A 13,472-nucleotide genomic window follows, 5' to 3' on the forward strand; every position below is an offset into this window, starting at 1 on the left:
GAACGGGGTAGTTCATAGTGCCCTGTGGTTGCCAGGTGTGGAGAGGGCCCTGGGCTCCCGCCGGGTCACGCGCAGGCCAGGCACCGCCTGGTGCCTGGGAGCGAGGGGCGAGGGGCGGCCACACGGCCCGGGCTCCGGATGGACCCTGGACAGACAGGCACCAGGCTGGCGCTCCCCGCCCTTGGGCAAGGTCGCGGGTGTGTAGAGATAGGGTGTCTCCACCTGCCCCACCCCAGCTCGCAGGGGTGACCCTGGTGACGGCTGCCTCCCCACCCTGTGCCCCGCCTCGAGCCGGGGCCTCAATGGCCGCCTTTCACTGGGAGGACAATGCCCCCTGTTGTCCAGAGGGCCTGGCTGCCCAGGCCGCCCCCAGTCACCGACAGACACAGCACTTCCTGCCTAGGCTTCGGACCCCGTTCCTGCCGGGGCTGGGGGCGGGGGGTGGTTCGCCCCATCTCCCTGTGTCCCCTCCTGTCTGTGCAAAGCAGGGCCCGTCCCGAGTTTGCACCCTGCCCCGCCTTTGTCCTCACTGTCACAGGATGACCCAGGGGCTCCCTGTGTGACAGAGCCCATCCCCCCCGTGCCTCGGTTTCCCCATCTGTGTAGCGGGGAGGACACCGTGCTCAGCATGGAGTCGTTGTTAAGCATCAAATAGCGTTGCATGCGGGGCAGCCAGTGGGCCTGAGGCATCCCTGGGGTGGTGGCTGGTGGGGTCCCGTAGAGTGAAGGTGCTCGGGGGGGGTCTGTCTGGGAGGGGGCAGGCTGACGGGCCCCTCACCCCCGCCCCGACGTGGATGCGAGCGGGCCCCCACGGGGCTCGGGACTGTTGGCTGCTCCCTCGAGTATGTTGTGCGTGGGGATCGGGGTGTGCGGCGTGTGGAGTTGGCCACGCGGAGGGCTGTGCTGGTCCCCCAGCGGGGCGGGGAGGGCTGCGGGAGCAGGCGGGGAGACTGGGGGGCTGGCTGGGGCAGCAGGGAGAGGGGGGCAAGGGAGGCCAGGCCTGGGACCCTGTGTCAACCTCTCAGGGTCTAGAACTTACAGGCCGGGAACCAGGTCTTGGCCCTTCTCGGGAGGAGGCTGCCGTGGGCCTCCGATTCCCTGGTGCCTCCCCGGGCCCTGTCTCTGTGCCCAGAGAACGCCCTTCCACCGGGCGTCTCCCGTCCTGGGAGGGCCGCCCCGGGTCTGGGCACGGGAAGCCACGTGTCCCGGCTCCAGTTAAGAAATCAAAGATACAGTCCATGTATAAGCTCCGTGCCCGTGAAGGGGACAGTTCTGTGAGCCGTGACAAAGGCAGATACGGGACACTCCCAATCAACCAGGACCCTGAGGGCCATCTCCGGCCTCCCCTCCCGGCCCCCGCTCTGCCCCGGAGTCACTACGTGGAGCCAGTGACGTGGCACCTCTGGAGTGTGGCGTGGCACGCCCGACACTGGCCCGCGCTGCGCCCGTCCCCGGCGCTCCTTCCCGCACAGAAAAGTGTCGTGTGCGCGGACGAGTCCCCAGCTTGTGTCCGGCTGCAGCCGCCGCGAGCGTTGTGCTGAGGCTTTCACGGGAATGTGGTTTCCGTTCTCTCTGCGTCGTGTGAGAAGCGCGTGGCGGTTCCCCGTCCGCGTCAACGCGCGGCTCTGCAGCCCCTGCGGCCGAGGCGGGGCCCAGCACCTTCTCCCCGCACGTCCAGCCCGGGCGCCGGCCCGCCCTGGGGACGGTCCGTCCTCTGGTTTGCTCGGGCCGCCCCGGGGGGTGAGCAGCGCTGTCCCCTGGGGGCCCGGCACCTTCTCCCCGCACGTCCTCCTGGCGCTCCACGCGGGGCTTCTGGGGAGAGGCAGCGAGTGGGGCCGGGAGGTGGGCTGGCCAGTCTGGCTTCCCAGGGGGTGGTGGGGCCCGGCACACAGTAGGCGCTTAGTAAATGCTGAGTGAACCATCTGGCCTCTGCCCCGGGGCTGGTCAGCCCTTGGCAGTAAGCAGTCTCCCCGCTCAGCCCAGCTCCGGGGGTGCGCGTCCGCAGGGCACCCTGGGCCCCGTGCCGCCTGGAGAGACCCCTCTGGCAGGGGTGTGGGGAAGGGTGGGGCATCGAGACACCCCAGGCTGTGTAGGCGTGCGACACGATGGCCAGGAGCCCCGGAGCCCCTGAGTCTGCAGGGGGCTAGAACCCCGGGGGGTGGCCCCGGGTGTGGGGGGCGGGCGTCCTTCCCCGGCCAGGGCTGGGCAGGCCTACCCCATGGCAGGGCCGGGTGTGAACACGGCCGGCCGCTGGCTTCGGGCTCCGGGCCAAGGCGTCCTGCTGCTGGGGCCAGTCGGGGACCCCGGCCAGCGCCCGTCCGAAAATACTGCCGCTGCTGGAATTAGGCCTCCTGGCGGCTGGCCGTCGGGACCCACGTGGCCCGGGAGTCAGAGCAGTTTGGGGCCCGTGCTTGCCACCCCCCCCCCCCCCCAACTTCCAGCAGGGCCTGGGCCTGCGGGAGTGTGGGTCGCGGGCACTGCTGCCACCTGCTGGGCCCGGCGGGCAAGGCAGGTGGGCGGGCCGGGCCGCGGGGGTCTTGCTGCGCCCGGAGCCACAGCCCCAAGCCAAAGGTCAGCCAGCGCTCCATGCCTCTGGCCCTCAGTTTCCCCTCCTGCACGAGGATAACAGCGCGGAGGGCCTTCTGGGGACCGAATGGGGCCGTGTGTGTCGGGGGCCCAGCCGGAGATGCTGGTGGGGACCGTCCTTGCAGGTGTGGGGACGCTGCTCACAAAGACCCGGGGAGGCAAGTGCATTTGCAGCTTTGCCCTGGGTGGGTGTTCGTTTAGTCAACATGCAAGGTAGGGCCCTGTGTGGGCCTGGGGACATGGTGGTGAGGAGGTGCCTGCTGGTGCCGTATGCAGGAGCCTCTGAGTCGGGGGGGGGGGGGGGGAGGGGAGGGGAGAGGCCCCGTTTGGCATTCAGTCCCGGGACAGACTGAGCGGCACCAGCTGCCCCCTCCCCGACGCCAGGCTGCCGCCTTTTTATGGCCACGTGTCTCTAGAGCAGAGAAAATAGCCCCGGTCTCCGTGGTGTCCGGGAGGGGGCTGCCAGGGCCGCAGAGGGGAGGCGCGGTGGGGTCAGGGCCTGGAGGTGGCATCCGAAACCCGAGGCGGCCAGGGCTGTCGGGCTCCAGGCTCCGGGGGGGTACTAAGCGGGGCGAGGGGCCGGCCGCCGCCTCCTCCCGTCCTGGACCAGCCTCAGACGGCCCCGCGCGGGGCCGACGGCCCAGGTGGGTGGCCGGACGTGAGCCCCAGGGAGCCCCCCGCACCCAGGGCAGAACAGGTGGAACCGTGGGGCGATTTGTCCCGGAACCCACAAGCCCTGACCGCGGCCGGCAGCCCCGCCATGGAACGCGCCCAAGGATGGCAGGCACCCGGAGCCGCGGTCGCACCGGGTGGGCCCCACCCAGCACAAAGGAAGGAGCCGCACACGGTCCGCACGCGCGCTGTCGGGGAAGGCACAGCGGGGCGCCGGCCCAGGTCTTCAGGTCTTGGAACAGGCGAAGTCAACGGGAGTGAGGCAGGAACGAATGAGAAGGGGGCGTCTGGGGGCAGGAGCGTGCACGTGAGGGGGCAGCGTTCCCTTCCAAAAGCTGCCGCAGCGGCCGGCCCAAACTCGCGTGCCTCAGGGCGACACAGACTGGCGGTCCCGCGGATCCGGAGGGGAGGGCCGCAGCCTGGGTCCGGGGGCCGGAGAGAAGGCCAGGGCAGGTCCGCTCCCGCATCTCCGTGGTCGTCCGCGTGCAAGGACCCTCGTGATGACCTCGGGCCCCCTGGACAATGCAGGACGCTCGCCCATCCCCAGAACCCCCTCACGCCTGCAGTCCCGAGGACTCCGCGGTGGGTACCTCAGGGCTGCCCGGCGCGGGCGGCCCCACAGACGTATCCACAGGGGCCCGTGGGCCTGCGCACGGGGCCGCACCGCACCCCTTCCGTGTGTGTTTATTATGCCTCCAGGAAGAAAAAGGAAAAATGGCCCAAACGGCAGGCAGCAGCGGGCAGCGTGCTGGGGAGGGGTGGTCTCGGGCCCCTGCACCGTGGGCCCGTCTGGCCCGCGCGCACCCAGCTTCCCGGCCCAGAGGCTGACGGGTCTCCTGGCGAGGGGCGGGACCATGTCTGTGCGGGTCAGGACGATGGCCTTGACTGTGGTCCACTCTGACCCTCTGACCCTTGCCCTCTCTCCCCCCAGGATACCGAGAAGGCTCCCTCTGGAAGCGAGGCCGGGACAACGGGCAGTTTCTAAGCCGGAAGTTTGTGCTGACTGAGCGAGAGGGGTCCCTGAAGTATTTCAACAGAAATGATGTGAGCTGGGCCCAGGGTCTGTCGTGGCTGCACGTGGTCCCCAGCTGCCCGCACGCAGTTCCCGGAAGCCACACTGCCCGCCCCCCTCCCCCCACCCCCATCCACCTCAGTCTTCCCTGGGGCCAGGCCTGGGTTGGCAATGCCAGGAACAGAACCAGCGAGCCCTTCCCTGCTGGGCACGCCCGGGCAGCCAGCAGGGGAGGGGCAGGTCGAGCCCTGCCCCCACCCAGACCAGTTCCAGATCAGAACGTGGCCCCGTGACACAAAGAGCCGAGGGTACGGTTGCCGGCCCCCCAGGCAGAGAGGAAAGCCAGGCTGGCGGGACGGGAGCGGTGTGGGGGACCGAGCCCGGCCTTGGGCAGGGGGCACACGGGACAGAGGCGCTCAGTGCCAAAGGAGCAGAGGAGGGTCCACCTAGGTGCCGAGGGCCGGTTGGGAAACCAGGTCCAGAGAGGGTAAGCACCTTGCCCAAAGCCACAGAGCACAGCCAGCGCCCACAGGACCGCACTGCCCGCTCCCCCGCCCACCCGGAGCTAAGGCACGGCCTTGCTTCCAGGCCAAGGAGCCCAAGGCCGTCATGAAGATCGAACATCTGAACGCCACCTTCCAGCCGGCCAAGATCGGCCACCCCCATGGCCTGCAGATCACCTACCTGAAGGACAACAGCACCCGCAACATCTTCGTCTACCACGAGGACGGGAAGGTGGGTGCCGGGCTGCCCTCGTCTCGGGAGAGCCCCGCCCCCACAGCGAGCGCGGAGCCAGCTGGGCCCTCGTGGGGGACGGGGCCCGGAGGGGCCCACATGGAAGAGGGCCACGGTCTGGGGGCGTGTGCGCAGCGTCCTGCTCCGCGGCCGTCCCCGCTGCCTCCCACCCCGCACCTCTGCAGCCTGAGGGTGGAGGGAGCTCCCTGCAAACACCTCGGGGTCTGTCCTTTTGGCCACTGGGGGATTCTCGTCATTGTTCTTTGGATTTTGTCCCACGTTTGGCTCCAGACCACGTGCCCGTGGTTTCAAGGGCAAAACGTGTCTGTGAGGCTTCAGACACAAGCACCTGTCAACAACCTTTTCTCCTTTTATTGCGCTAAAATGCACATTCTCACAATGTTTAAGCATTTGCTTCCGGGGTATTGGGTACATTCGTTGTTGTGAAGCCGGCCCCCCAAATCTGTCTCCAGAACGTCCCATCTCCCCACGGTGACCCTGACCCGGCCCCCCTGCCCCGCCGTCTGCTCTGTGAGTCTGACCACTGCAGGACCTCGTGTGAGTGGATCCCAGGGTCGGGTTCTCCTGCGTCTGGCTCGAGTCACTGAGCACCACAACCTCAGGGCTGTCCACATGGTAGCGGGTGTCCTTCCTTCCTTCCTTTCCGAGGCCGAGGGGTCGTGTGGATGGACCATCTGTGGTTTATCCCCTCCTCCTCCGACAGACCCTTGGGGGGCACCTGCCGGTGGCCGTGAACGCTATTGCTGTGAACGTCGAGGTACCGACACCTGAGACCCCGCGTCCAGTGTTTGTGATTATACAGCCGGGAGGGGAACTGTGGGATCGCGGGGTCACCGTTTCGTTTTCTGAGGAACCACCACACTGGTTTCCATGGCAGTGGCACCACTTGGCATCGCCGTAAGCAGGGCACGCGGCTCGTTTCTCTGCGTCCTCGCCAGCACCGGCTTCTGGTTTCTGATTCTGGCCGTTGTGACGTGTGAGGGGCCGGATCACAGCGGTTTTGACCCGCGTCTCCCTGATGATGCGTGACGCTGCTCGGGGGGAGGGGCACCTGCACGTTGTGTCTGGAGAAATGTGTACTTGGTTCCCATTTTCCCTGTTTGGGACCGAGGTGGGTGGTCTGTTGCCGAGACGTGGATTTTCTGTATGTTCTGGATGTGACGCCCTTATCAGATAGGTGATCTGAAAACATTCTCCCACCTGTGGGTCCCTGTTACTCTGTGGATAGTGTCATTTGAAGGACGCAAGTTCACAATTTGCAAAAAGTCCAACTTGTCTCTTGCTCCCTGTGCCTTTGGGGTCACGTCAGCACGATCACGGCCGTGTCCGATGCCACGAAGCTTCTGCCCTGTGTTTTCTTCTAAGATTTGTAGTGACCAGTCTTACCTTGTCCTCGATCCACTTGGAGCTCATTTTTGTGTGTGGTGTGAGGTAAGGGTCCAACCTCATTCTTCTTCATGAGGACGTCCACTTTTCCCAACACTTGGTTGAAAAGACTGTCCTTTCCCCCGTCGGATGGTGGTGGCGCCCTTTCTCAAAAAATAACGTAACTGCTCCCTGGGCTCCCGGTTCCGTCCCATTGGTCTGTGTGCCAGGTAATTTGGATTGCTGTGGCTTTGCAATAAATGCTGAAATTAGAAGTGTGACTCTTCCGTTTGTTTTTTAGAAACTGTTATGACTCAGATTCCCAGAGATTCTGTACGAATTCTGGCAGATGCATTTTATCCACCAACTGAGGTGGTGATGTCGTTTCCTCTTCCTTTACTCTGTTAATACAATGTATTACATTCATTGATTTGTTGAAAATCCCTTGCATTTCAGGAATAAATCCCAGTCGGTCGTGACGTATAACCCTTAAATATGCTGAATTGTTTGCTAGTATGTGGTGGAGGGTTTTTGCGTCAGTGTTCGCATGGGATATTGCTCTGTGGTCATTTTCTATTTTTGTCTGGCTTTGGTAATCAGGGTTGCACTGGCTGCCTAGGAGTTAGGAAGTGTTCCCTCCTCTGCAATTTTTTTGGAGACGTTTGAGAAGGACTGGTGTGGGTTATCCTTGAAATGTTTGGTGGAACATCAGTGAGGCCATCAGGACCAGGGTTTCTCTTTGTTGGAAACTTTTAAAAATGTTTATTTACTTTGATAGAGAGACAGAGTGAGTGAACAGGGGAGGGGCAGAGAGAGAAGGGGAGAGAGAAAGAATCCCAAGCAGGCTCCATACTCCGCTCAGAGCCTGATGCGGGGCTTGATCTAACAAACCGTGAGATCATGACCTGAGCCAAAATCAGGTCAGACGCTTAACATACTGAGCTGCCCAGGCGCCCCTCTTTGCTGGCAAGTGTTGATTCCCGAGGGGGGCTCCTGACTCGTTTACCGGCCCGTGCACACCGTGCATTTCTTCACGGGTTCGTCTTGGCGGCCTTTCCGCTTCCAGGGATTTATCCACTTCACCTTGGTTCCCCCGTCGTCGGCGACCTTGCTCACAGCGCTGTCTCCCGGGCCCTTTGATTTCTGGTGGCAGTGTCCCCGCTTTCGAGTCTGATTTTAGTGGCCCGAGTGTGTTTCTTCGTCCGCCCGGCTCAAGGCTCGCCAACTGCCGCTCTTGTCGGTTTCGTTGACTTTCTCTCCTGTGTTTCTACTCCCTCCGTCATCACGCTCGCTCCAGTCTCCCCTCCCTCGTGCCGGCCTTGGATCTGGTTCTTCTTTGTCAGCTTCCTTCCGTTGTCCGTTAGGTCGCGGACCGGACCCCTTCCTTGTGCTTTAACGGCGGCGTTGGCTGCATCCCGTGTTTTGTGGTGTTTCGTCTTCCCCCATCTCCAAGTGTCTGCTCACCTCCCTTGCGGCTTCTCCTTTGGTCCACTGGTCGTTTCGTAAAAGTGCGTTGCTTCCACGAAGTCGTGAACGTTCCACTTTTCCTTGTGTTGACTTCTAACTGCATCCGCCCTGTCGCGGCCAGAGAGGACACCTCGTAGGAGACCGATAGGCGGCCTCACGTGGGGTCGGTCCCGGTCGGCCGGCGCGTGTGGTTGGATCTGGTCGTTTGTGTGAAGTCCTCGTTTCCTGTGTCGGACTTTGCCGTCCGTTACCACGAGCGTGGTATCGAGCCCCCCGTGTGCTATTCGAGGCTGTTTGTCCCTTCACCTCCGCCGGGTTTTGCTTCGTAGGTCGTGACGGTGCGGCACGAGGCGTGAGTGTGTGTCACGTCTTCTGGCCGCACCGAGGACTGATTAACGTGCAGCGTCCTTCTTTGTCCCTTGGGACCTTGCTCTGACTTCGAGTCTGTTTGTCTGGTGTCCGCGAGACGCTCCAGCCTCCTGGCGGCTGTGTGCACGAATCTCCTTTCCCGCCCTGACCGCCACCCCGTTGTGTCTCGACCTCGGCCGAGCCTCCCGCGGACGGCACGTGGCTGGACCACGGACTGTCATCCAGCCCGCCGTTCCCTGTCTGTGGATCCAAGAGCTTCCCGTGTTCACCTTTCCCGTGGACGTGGATAAGGACGGCCTGCCACCTGGCTCGCGCTCGTCCTGTTGTGTGTGGCCTGCGGCTTTGCTGTCCCTCACTTCCCGCGTCCCTGTCCTCTCTCATGTTGAGCTTCTGTAGTCGAGTGTTGAGAGTCCCTCCCGGTTCCCTTTTGTGTATGTTCTGTGGCTCTTTGTGGTTGCCATGGGGATTCCATCTAACATCCGAAATCTGTAACCTCCTGGATCCAATTTATAGTAGCTGAACTTCAGGAACGCGCAGAAACTGCTCCCTCACTCGGCCTGGACCACACCCCGTGGTTGTAGATGCCACGGTCTTACCTCTTGGTACACCGCGTGCCCTGAGGCATAAATAATCATCCTTTCAAATGCTCTATCTCCTAACGGACATATAAAACAAGATATGTAATTACAAACCAGTTACAGTTAAGAGTAGCTTTTAATTACTATTTGTTTCTTTCAAAGTCTTAGTCTCAAGTCACGTGAAGAACACAACGTATAGTTAGAGCCTGTCGTTACAGTAACACTAGCTTTTGCAACTGCCCCAATACTTCCCTTTCCCGAGACCTTTGTTTCTCCGTGTAGCTTCGAGTTACTGTCTGATCTCAGAGGAGCAGCTCTGTTTCCCCAGCTGCAGGTCTGTCCCGTAACAAGGCCTTTATCATGTTGACACACGTCCCCTCTAACCCTTCGTTTCTATCGTGAACAGGCTGCACTTTGTCAAAAGCTTTCCTTTGCTTTTTCTGCATCCGGTGAGACGATCATGTGGTTTTTATCCTTTGTTTTGTTGACGTGACAAACCGTGTTGGTTTGTGACTGCTGAGTCACGCTGGCATCCCTGGAATAAACCCACTTGATCAAGGTGAATGATCACTGGATTCGATTTGCTGGTACTTGGTTGAGGATTTCCGTATCTATTTCTCAGAGCTCTTGGCCTGATATTGGCTAACTGTGTTTGGTTTGCTATCTGGGTAATGCTGGCCTCACAGAACAAATCTGGAAGCTTTACTTCTACCTTTTGCAGTAATTTGAGAACCGGTATTAACTCTTCTTTAAACATTCGGTAGAATTCACTGGTGAAGCCGTCCGGTCCTGTAATTTTGTGCGCTTTGAGATCTCTGATCACTGATTCCGTTGCGTTACTAGTCGCTGGCATGTTCAAGTTTTCTACTTCCTCATCTGGTTTTGGAAGATTGCACACAAGGTTACGTGCTATTAACAGGTTGTAGGAGGGACGTGGCTCAAGGCGTGTGAGCCAGTCTTCAGCTTCACCCAGAAGCTTCCACCCTCTCTCTCCTCAGGAGACTGAGACCAGGGCCTTCCTGTACATGCAGCACGCGTCTGCAGCAGTGCCTTCCCTGAGAGGGTTGTGCGCACCTGCTGGGGCCGGGCCCTAGGCCTGGACACAAGGAAGACTGTCTGACGTGGTTCTGCCCTTAGTGGGCAGGTGCACAATTTGTCAGGAGAGACAAGTGGCTAAAATCCCACCTACATTGAGAACTGGAAACAGTGACTGACTGCGGGGGAGGGGACCCACATCCCAAGGGTGAGGACAGACACTGGGAATGGCACGTGCAACGTCCCTGGGGCCAGATGAAACAGGAGACGCTGGATAAGCTGACAAGGCTGAGATTGGCAGGAGAGGAAGGGCACGGGCTGGGCCGACCCGGCAGGGCCTGCGGCCACGCTCTGGACTTTCACCTCTATTGGAGACACAGCGGTGGTTTGCTGGGAAAGTGTCACCGAACTGCCAATGACTCACCCAGCTGTGTGGTTTCAATGATCCGAGGGAGGCCTGACGTGAGGTGGGAGGCCAGCGCTGGGGAGCAGGCAGGAGATGGTGTCTTCTGGTCCCCGGGGCTGGTGAGGAAATGGGAGAGCCCAGTGGTCACTGGAAGGGTGAACGGGGTTGTGGGCAGGGCCCAGGTAGAGGTCACGGCCTGGACTGGACGTCCTGTGTAGGAGGGTGGGGGACAGAACAGAAGGGGACACTAGCCGGCCCCAGAGGCAGGGATGGTTAGAGGGCGTGGGATCTGCAGCAGGCAGGCATGGCAGAGGAGGGAGGGGGGCGGCTGTGGCCAAGGCGGGCGCAGGGTGACCCGTGGGCAGGAGTGGGCTGCCCAGCGGTCAGGGAGAGGCGGCCTGATGGGTACCAAGTGCTGGCAGGGGCAGGAGCTGTTGGGGCTCGTCCGAGGTTGGGGCAGATTCCAGCATCGGGTGGGTCGGGGCCCAGAGCGGGGCGTGGCGGCCAGGAGAGGCAGGGGCTGGGGTCCACCCTGCCCGGCGATGGGGCTCCCCTCCCGCAGAGCAACCCTCTTGCTCTTTCCCTCAGAGGAGAGGGGTGGCAGCCCCGGGTGGGGTTACAAACAGGCCTCCCTCTGGGCCACGTGTATGCTTTGTAACCGCAGCTCCGTAGGAGAGGAAAGGAGCCGCCCAGAGCCCGGGGCAGGGTCAGCTCAGGGCCAGGGGCCGGCTCAGGGCTGCCCCCCCCCAGCAGGCCTCGCCCAGCACACAGTCTGGGGGGCAGAGCTCACGGCCCAGGCCCACACCAGCCTCTGACCCGCAGGAGATCGTGGACTGGTTCAATGCGCTCCGCGCGGCCCGCTTCCATTACCTGCAGGTGGCGTTCCCGGGGGCCAGCGACGCCGACGTGAGTGGTGGCTGCTCGTGTCTGTTGGAGGGGGTGAGGGGCACAGCCCGAGCCTGGGATGCTGGGCCGGGGGGCCGGCCGAGGGCCCCCATGGACGCTGCTCCTTTCTGCTGGGGCGTTTCAGCTCAGCGGCCATGAGAGTGGGATGGAGGGGCTGGGACACACGGGGGGTGGGAGGGGACCGGGAAGGCCCAGGCCTGAGCCTGTCTTCTGCCCCAGCTGGTGCCAAAGCTCTCCCGGAACTACCTGAAAGAAGGATACATGGAGAAAACCGGGCCCAAGGTGAGTCTGACTGGCTGACTTGAGCCGCCGGGGCCTCCTTAGAGGCCAGTGTCTCAGCCTCCAGGGGCTGGGGTGGCCGTGCAGGGTCAAAGGGTCAGCGACACACCTTGGCGAAGATTCACTGTGCTCTCGGCACGCTTCTAACGGGTCTTGACCCCAAAACCTTTGTAAGCAGGGGCCCTGTGGACCCAGGACTGTGGGGCTCTGGTTAGCCCTACCCACTCAACCTAGCTAGTGCAGGTCCTGCCTTGTGCCTTTGCCCGTCCATCTGGTACCTGTCTGTGCACCTGCCTGGGGCCCCCTTCCCTGCCGCAACATGGAGGCCCGCACGCAGTGACCCCATGGCCCAGACAGGACTCTGAGGCTGAGCCCCAGCTGAGCCCCTAGGGAGGATCAAGATGCACAGAGCAGCAAGGAGGGGAACTGGTGGGGAGGGGAGGAGAGGGGAGGGCACAGAGGTGGGACAGTACAAGTGCAAAGGTCCTGGGGCACCATCTGGCGGACGGAACAGGACGCAGCAAGCCTACAGAAGGCCCGAGTGAAGAAGGGACACAGGTGGGGGCCCTGCCCTCAGGCTAAGTGACCAGTCCCCGGGTTTCTCTCACAGCAAACAGAAGGCTTCCGGAAGCGCTGGTTCACCATGGACGACCGGAGGCTCATGTACTTCAAAGATCCCCTGGTAAGGACGGGCCTTGGCCCGGGTCAGCTGGACCCTCACGGGTGATGCCTCCTCTCCCACGATGACAGGCCGAGGGCTGCCGGCCACGGGCGGCGGGGAGAACATACGGGAGGGGAGGGCCACATCCCTGGGGCCTGGGCTGCCTGGCCCCGAGGCTCAGCCCGGCCCCGACCCACAGGACGCCTTTGCTCGCGGGGAAGTCTTCATCGGCAGCAGGGAGAGCGGCTACACTGTGCTGGACGGGCTCCCACCGTCCACCCAGGGCCACCACTGGCCACACGGCATTACCATCGTGACACCGGAGCGCAGGTTCCTGCTGGCCTGTGAGACGGAGTCAGAGCAGCGGGCGTGGATGGAAGCTTTTCGGAAGGTCGTGGACAGACCCATGCTGCCCCAGGAGTATGCAGGTGAGTGCAGGGGGGGCGGGGTGGGGGGGGAGCCCAACACTTCCTGCGTGGCTGTGACACAGCCGGATGCCTGTCCTTTTCCAGTGGAAGCCCACTTCAAGCATAAACCCTAACAAGAGCTGGTCGTGGAGGCCGAGGGAGCTGGACTCACGGGAAATGCCACCGAAGAGTCAGCAGCCAGAGGGGGCCGGTGATGGAGGACAGGCCTCCCGGCCCCCGCCCTCAGGGGCAGCCCTGGACGTGGCCAGGCGGGGCCTGTGCTCTAGCCACTAAGACTCGTTTCTCCGGAGCCTCACTGCAGGCCGGCTGACCTGACCTCTGCCCCCATCATGCTGCTGCCCATGGATGTGACCCTGCCCACCCCCCCACCCCACCCCCCGTCCACTGGACCACCCTTCCTCGGGGCCTGGGCCCAGCCTCCTGGCTCAGGGCAGCCCAGCGGCCCCTCACCAACTCACCCTGCCCCCTGCCCACCAGAGCAGGACCCTGCCCGAGCAGGAGGCTGGGATGTGGGGACAGCGGGCAGCCTGCATGCCTCCCCTCCGGCCCCTCCTACGTATCTCCTCAACAAGTATTTATTGAGCACCTGCTGTGTGTCAATTGTGCGGTCCTGGATGCTGGCACGGAGACACCGTCCTCGTCCTCAGGGAGCTGACCTGGCGTGTACACGAGGGTCTGGGGGGCAGAGGCCCCAGTGAGCTGTAACACCCCGGGTCGGGGTTTCAGGCCTGCCTACCTGCTGGGCACCTGGATGGGGCGGGGGGAGAATGAAGGGTCAGCTCTTGTCTGCTGCCGCTGGGCATGGACTGGTGACCCACCCCGCCGCCTGGAAGATGGAGGCAGAGCTTGCCCCCCACAGGACCCCAGTGTGCTGTTGGCCAGACGGTAGTTACAGCCGCCGAGCCTCGTCCCCGGGCGCCCTGGCTCTGCCCACCCTTGGTGAGGGGACAGA

General features: G+C 62.8%; 1 protein-coding gene across 3 annotated transcripts in view; it reads left to right on the forward strand.

Moving 5' to 3' along the window:
- ADAP1 (ArfGAP with dual PH domains 1) overlaps nt 1–13,107 on the forward strand; it is a 50,097-nt gene extending 36,990 nt beyond the window's left edge. For all 3 annotated transcript variants that reach the window (XM_053213149.1, XM_053213151.1, XM_053213150.1), the window contains exons 5-11: nt 4,190–4,302; nt 4,859–5,005; nt 11,069–11,152; nt 11,372–11,434; nt 12,042–12,113; nt 12,292–12,520; nt 12,605–13,107. In XM_053213149.1, coding sequence (XP_053069124.1) covers nt 4,190–4,302; nt 4,859–5,005; nt 11,069–11,152; nt 11,372–11,434; nt 12,042–12,113; nt 12,292–12,520; nt 12,605–12,633 — 737 coding nt within the window. In that variant the 3' untranslated portion in view covers nt 12,634–13,107. The remainder of the gene's footprint in view (nt 1–4,189; nt 4,303–4,858; nt 5,006–11,068; nt 11,153–11,371; nt 11,435–12,041; nt 12,114–12,291; nt 12,521–12,604) is intronic.
- The last annotated feature ends 365 nt before the right edge of the window (nt 13,108–13,472 follow it).

This window comes from Acinonyx jubatus, chromosome E3, assembly GCF_027475565.1.
Source record: "Acinonyx jubatus isolate Ajub_Pintada_27869175 chromosome E3, VMU_Ajub_asm_v1.0, whole genome shotgun sequence".
NCBI lineage: Eukaryota > Metazoa > Chordata > Mammalia > Carnivora > Felidae > Acinonyx > Acinonyx jubatus.